The following is a 6,677-nucleotide window of genomic DNA, read 5'->3' on the forward strand; positions in this document are numbered from 1 at the left end:
GAAAAATATATAACTCAATAAAAACAATTTAAAAAATAATAATAAAATAGAAATTAAAGAAAACATCAAATAGGTATGGTGGTGCATGCCTTTAAACCCAGTACTCAGCTGAGGCAGAGGCAGTTGGACCTCCATGAGTTCAAAGCCAGCTTGGTCTACAGAATAAGATCCAGGAAAGCCAGGGCTACATAGTGAGACCCTGTCTCAAAAAATAAAGAAGAAAGGAGCGCAGGCAGGAAGGAAGAGCAGGGGACAATGACAACAAATGCCAGAGAGGGATGCATGCAGAGAAGGGACACTCCACACTGTTTCTGGGAATGTAAACTAATCTGGCTACTACGGAAATGCCTCAAAAATTAAAAGTAGATCTTCTCTATGGGCCACCCGTACCACTCCTGGATATTTAGCAGAGATGCTTGCACACCAGTGTTGACTGTAGCATTGTGTACAATACCTGAGCTATGAGACCAACCTGGGTGTCCTACAACAGAGGAATGAATAAGAAAAATGAACTACGGATACACAGTGGGATTTGAAGTTACGTTGATTGCAGGAAAATGGGTACAACTGGAGATAATTGTATTAAGTGAATGAAGTCCGTCTCAGAAAAGCAGATGTCACCCCTTTTCTTTCATTTGTGAGTGCCAGGTTTTATGTGTGTGTGTGTGTGTGTGTGTGTGTATATATATATATATGAAATTAGAAATTAAATTAGAATTAAGATTGTCTAGGGAGCAAATGAGATTAATAAGGGGGGAGAAGGCAGAAGATAGTGGTTTATGGAGAGGGTATACTCAAGGGATATTATATAGTTATATGAAAATAGTCTTATGCAATCCAGTATAATTAAATACAAACTAAAAATATTTAGAATAAGCTCCTACTCTGTGTTCGTATAAGGAACTCAGCCCTGTTAATTCCTGTTTTCATATGAATTCTTTGTTCTTCATGGCAATTTTCCCCTGAGTCTTTTCTAATGAGCTTGCTTTTGAATTATGTGTATGTGGACACGAGGAGTGTGGAGGTCAGAAGAAGGCGTTACAGGAGCTGGAGTTCCAGGTCCTTGGGAGCAGCCCTGTGTACTCACAGGGAACTGAACCTGGGTCCCCTGCAAGATCCCTCCTAACCTCTGAACATCTTTCTCTTAATACTGTTTTGAAATGTGATGTCGTTTGTCTTAGTGTCTGACTTTCTAGAGTCCTTTGTTTTGCAATCTGGAGCCCTGGCCTCACTCGGCTGACCCAGATGTCCAGTTATGTAGCACTGGCTCCTCCCATTCCTTGATCCTGGCCTCCAATCTCACTTTATTGGAGAGACTGCTTACTCAGAAGCAATGAGGTGCTGGGACTCCGAATCAGTTCCTTTTCTGAGCCTCCACGGTCCAATCTAAAGCCCTCACCCCTCATTCATGTTCTGCAAGGTCCAGCCTCTTACTTTGACTGACAGGCCAATGAGAGCAGGAACTGAGCCTTGTTCTCTAGTCTCTGAGAATCCAGTGACAGCTACAACACAAGTTTCCACTCTCAGTGTTTCCATTCTAGGTGAGAGAAGACAGGAACTAAGCAAGGAAATATACTGGGGACCAAAATAAACATGGACAAAGTAAGCTCTGTGACAAGTAACAGGGAGACCCTCTAGATAAAATGTTCCCTTTTTTCCTCTCAACATTCCCCAAGCAACTCCTTCTTGCTCTTTAAAATATGTGACCTCTTTTCCCATGAACTGTTGTTATGCACATCATGTATATACATACATATTCCTAAATATTCATACAGCCTTCTCTGTCTGTATAATGCTACCTGTATGTATGCTTTCAGGGCTGCCTATTTGTTCTTGGATGACAACAAGAGACATGTTAACCTAGACTGAGGAAAGCCCACAAGGCCTCAACCCTACACAAAACACGACAGGCAACTAAAGAATACCGAGACAAGAGAAATAGTCTTCTCTAGGGAAGAAAACAACAATTGGTTATCCAATGCCAAATGGTCAGCCCTGAATTGTACTTTTAAAGATTCTTTTTGTGTGGAGAAAGGACCAGCCAGACCATTAACAATGGAGCATCGGGGTCACTATTAGAAGCAGGGCTTAAGGGGGTGAGTCATTGAAGGTGGATTTGGACCAAGGCGACCCAGAAGATTTGAGAGCAATGAGTGGATTTGTAGAACAAAGGGGATTGGAGGTTGACCTCACACCTAATTTTCTGAAAGTCCTACTAGGCAATCACTGCCTCTACCTCAACAGAGATATCAAATTATAGAAAACATTGTCATGGAGGCAACAATCCCATTTACTGACATGGCCTTCAGTCTTAATCTACCTGTCACAAAAGGAGCTCCTATGACTACTTGCTTTGACTCCCACCAAAGAGATCCTCATGGGAAAGTGGGTGGGGTTGTGGAAGTTATACCTTCTTACTACAGGGATCTTCCTTACCTAGGCTGCCCAGAAAGGTACCTCCTCCATGTAAGAAGAGGATTCCTCGCCGGGGCTTGGAGGAGGCTGCCTTGGGTTGAAAGAGCCTCACAGGGATTGTGCCAAAACGCAGGTCCTTCACAAACACACCAAGGTTCTTCTTCCACACAGAGCTGTCTTGTACAAAGCGGAAAAAGTGGGGTGTGGAGCAAATGTTCATCTTCTCAAGTATATTCCCCTGTGGAAAAGAGAGAGCAGTTGGATGTTTTCATAGCTCCCCTGTCCTTTCCCTCCTGCAGGCTGCCCATGCTGCTGTCTGTCTTCAGTCATGGACTTTCCAAAAAGCTCCCACTTGAATGTGGTTAAACTAGTTTCTCCCAGGATGCATGACTATCCAAAGTTGTTCACGAAGATCTAGAACATGGGGGATGTGAGCAGGAAGGAAAGAAAGGCCATGCCTCCTTGCAGACAGAATTGCCTGGTGGTCTTTCTAGAAAAGACCCGTGGCCCAATAGCTTGGTTCTATGTCAGTCTCAGCTCAATCCCACCGTGTTGTATCTGATTTCCATGGAACAGTGAGCCTTTGTTTATAGTTTTGCCCATTCCTTCACAGAGTATGAGGAAAGCCACTTGTCCTTGTTCCACTTGACTCTTCTTAGTCCCGTCTTCAGAGTCCACAGCAAAGCCCAGGCTTGCTCTAGAGTCTGTCCCAGTCTTTGTAGCGATAAGGCCTGTCTTCAGCCCTCACTGCTTCCCAAAGCTTTGCACTTCAGGGAAATCCACTATACCCTTCTTTATAGTTCCCTCACTTACAAAGCAGAGAGCAATTATCATCTGCTTCAGACTTGTATAAATGGAATAAAGGGAGGAAGTATTAGAAATCAGCACAGAATTGAATTGGCAAAAGCTGGCTGCCATTTGGCTGATTTTTTGAGCATCAATAATGCCCTTGGCAGTGACAATACGATACACTCCAAATGTGAAGAAGGCTGTCGATGGGGATGAGACCACCAATAAGCCTGAGGTCATGACCTCTGTAATTCCCAAGAGGATAAGAAGTGGGATTGGAACCTAAAAGCTATGTCTGTCTGTCCACAATAAGTAGATCAGCTCTGTGGCCACTGTAGGGCTGAGGTTGTGACTGAATTAGTGAGTTAGCTGTCACTTCTTACCACATTCATGGACATCAAAGCAAGGCCTAACAGTAGACTTTCTTTGCCATAATTTGATCCACATTGTGCTCTCTTTCTCCATAGGAGAAACACTGAGAACTTTAGAAGATGGTTGGGGCCTTAGATAGTCCCTACACAAAGCCTCCAAGATCTCTTCTGCAAAGAGGGCATTTGTTATATTTTCCTGGATGTCCTGAGGGTAGCCGAGTTCCTGAGCCTTGTCCTCTGGGAAGTTATTACAACCTATGCCTCTACCAAGAGCGCAATGACCTAGATTTACATCAGTCCTCACTGACAGGGAGCTGCATGAACAAACCCTTCTAGGGTTCCCCCTAATAAACTATTGGAGTTTCTGCCACACCCAAATCCTAAACTCCTTTGCCTTTTTAATTCAACTCTCTTTGTTTACATGTCCTTTTAGGTAACAAAAAAAATATTTTATGTGAATAAGTATATTCACATGTATGTTTGTGTACCATGTGCGTGCTTGGTTCCCTTAGAGACCAGAAGAGGGAATCTGAAATTAAAGATGGTTGTGAGCCACTATGTGGGTGCTGGACACTGAATCCTGGTCCTCTTCAAGAGCAGCATGTGCTTCTAACCATTGAGCCTCCTCTCCAGTCTGGTTTAAAGGTTTTCTAAGCCCTCGGGTTAATTACTTTTTAATAGTTTGTGAAGTAGAAAGACCCCACTCCTTGCTTTGGGTCACATAATGCTATTAATATATCAAATTATTTTTTAGTTAAACTTTCTTTTGATGATTTCATTTCCTGTAACCCAGGACTGAACTTAAGACATGATAAGACTTTACTTTTGCCCTCCACAAATCTATAATAAACTAATTTTTACTAGCAGCAGCCATTGCCTGGGAGATATTAAAAACCCAGGACTCTAGCTTCTGAGAGCTGTCTCTACTTATTCCAAGCTGAACAACAGCCATAGACTCTTACACATCTCATGAGGCTAGACTCACATATCCCTCACTGAAGGGTCTTGTTTTACTGATGAGGAATCAGAAGTATTTTAACCAACCAGATAAGGGCTTACTGACACATGCTACTCAATCCCGACAGAGTCACCAAGGGCTCCCACTTCCCAATCCAATATCTGACATTTGTAAGGGCTTCAGACTTTCTGTCAGCTCCCCACTTTCCCCCTTGCTGATTATTCTTCGTGGAAGTAAAGGAAAAGCGAGCACACATCCAGTTCACTCAATAGCCTTCCTTAACAGGCCCTCAGCACTACACCTTGCAAATCACTGACTAATACACACTGGCTGTTAGACTACGTGATTCTTGGTAAAACGCTTTCCCCAGGCTGCAGTTCTGCCTATGCTGGCAAGAAATGATTATTAAGAAACAAATCTTACCCATGTCATCGTGAGATGAAAGCAGTAGTGCAGAATCCGAAACTTCAGGGGGTGTGTGAGGGCAGGAGGCACATCAATAGTGAGGAGGTGATCTATGAGAACCCACACATTGACTCCCATGACCAGGAGGCACATGGTAGCAAGGAGAAGTTCCACCAAAGAAAGCATGATGCTCTTGTTCCTTCGGAGTGAGCTGAGGAAACCTGTGCCCTAGAAAGACTTTATAAATCTTACCCACAAACTCAGACATCTTATAACCTTCAGAGAGGCACCATGGCCTAAAATCACCTCTTTTCAAACCCTCCAGCCATTGGAAGCATGCCCATGTGAACTGATTGCAACAGGTCGTAACCCAGAGAGGTTCCTGCTCAGCATCAGTGGAGCCCTTATACCCTGTACCCAGGTCATCTTTCATCACGCCACCCAGGAAGACACCAACCTGCTTAGGAGATGGGCACTGCTGGAGAAGTGGTAGAAAGGGATGCCAAGTGCCAATCAAGTCCCTCAGAGGCTGAGGATACTTGCTGAAGTCATATAAAGTACTCTGTGGCTCTCTTCTCGGGCGTGAAATCAGAGATTAGAGAGGTGGTGTGTACCAAAGTAAACCACAGTGAGGAAGGACAGAACGAGGTCCCAACCCACCATGTCCTATCCTCACCTCTCCTCTCTACTCCCTAGCCTCATTTTCTTAAAACCATAAATGGGTTTCACAATTGCTCCCTGTATAAGCCCTGACCTTATGTCCTGCAGTCACGCATTTTGAGGTCTAAGGTCTCATGCTATTCTAAACATGTCACTCTAATCTGGAGATATTAAATTCTGAGAGATATTAAACAACTTTCCTCTGAGCACATTTTTGTATGTCTAGGCATGCACACATGTGTATGCATTCTCTCATGTGTATGTGTGTGTGTGTGTGTTTGTGTGTTTGTGTGTGTGTGTGTAGCAGTGGAAATCAGCTGTTTTCCTCAGTTGATCTCCACTTTATTTATTAAGGCGTGGTCTCTTCCTGAATCCAGAGCTCACCAATTATAGTCAGCTTGACCAGGGGATTCACCATGTCTACTTTCTTACCGTCATATCTGCCCAGACATTAAGTGGCCCATGCTCCCAATTCTCACATTATGTCTTATGAACCGAGACATCTTTCCAACACTGAGCACACTTTTTAAAAGATAAAATGAGAAATCCAGTCCCTGAATCTGCAGCCACTGCCTTTAATGGATTTTCCATGACCACCTTCCACCTGCCATGCCCTGGTATGGGTTTTCTACTCTCTTTGTGGCTTTTTTTTTCACTGCAGAAATCTTCTAGTCTAAGTGGGCTCATGTAGCTTAAAATATTTCATTAATATGCTACATTTAAAAGTACTCAAGAGATAAGTGTCTTCGTAAGGTATATAATAACATGCCAGAGACCATGGATTTATCTTCATTATCAAAATCCCCCAGTGGGTGCTCATCAGCAATTGAAGGTGTAAGTCACAAAACAATCTCACACCAGTGGAATTACGGAATTCTATAATTCCATAATCATGGAATTATGATTAATAAAAGGGTTATCTATTTAATGGGGAAAACTTAAAGATCACTGTCCTAGACAACAGCCCTCAGTGCAACCAGGAACAGAGTCTAGCAGCTGGAAGCAGAGCCAGAAGCAAGAGAGCAAGAGCAGGGCTACCACTACTTTTGAAAGCAAAAGAGACCATGCCCAAGTGGGCT

General features: G+C 43.4%; 1 protein-coding gene across 1 annotated transcript in view; it reads right to left on the reverse strand.

Annotated features, from left to right (window-relative positions):
- LOC101997160 (arylacetamide deacetylase-like 4) overlaps window positions 1-5,124 on the reverse strand; it is an 11,823-nt gene extending 6,699 nt beyond the window's left edge. Inside the window, exons 1-2 of the mRNA XM_005353755.1 lie at window positions 4,957-5,124; window positions 2,437-2,653 (exon numbers count right to left, since the gene is read on the reverse strand). Of these exons, the coding sequence (XP_005353812.1) occupies window positions 2,437-2,653; window positions 4,957-5,124 (385 nt within the window). The remainder of the gene's footprint in view (window positions 1-2,436; window positions 2,654-4,956) is intronic.
- Between the last annotated feature and the right edge of the window lie 1,553 nt (window positions 5,125-6,677).

This window comes from Microtus ochrogaster, chromosome 10 (genome assembly GCF_000317375.1).
Source record: "Microtus ochrogaster isolate Prairie Vole_2 chromosome 10, MicOch1.0, whole genome shotgun sequence".
NCBI lineage: Eukaryota > Metazoa > Chordata > Mammalia > Rodentia > Cricetidae > Microtus > Microtus ochrogaster.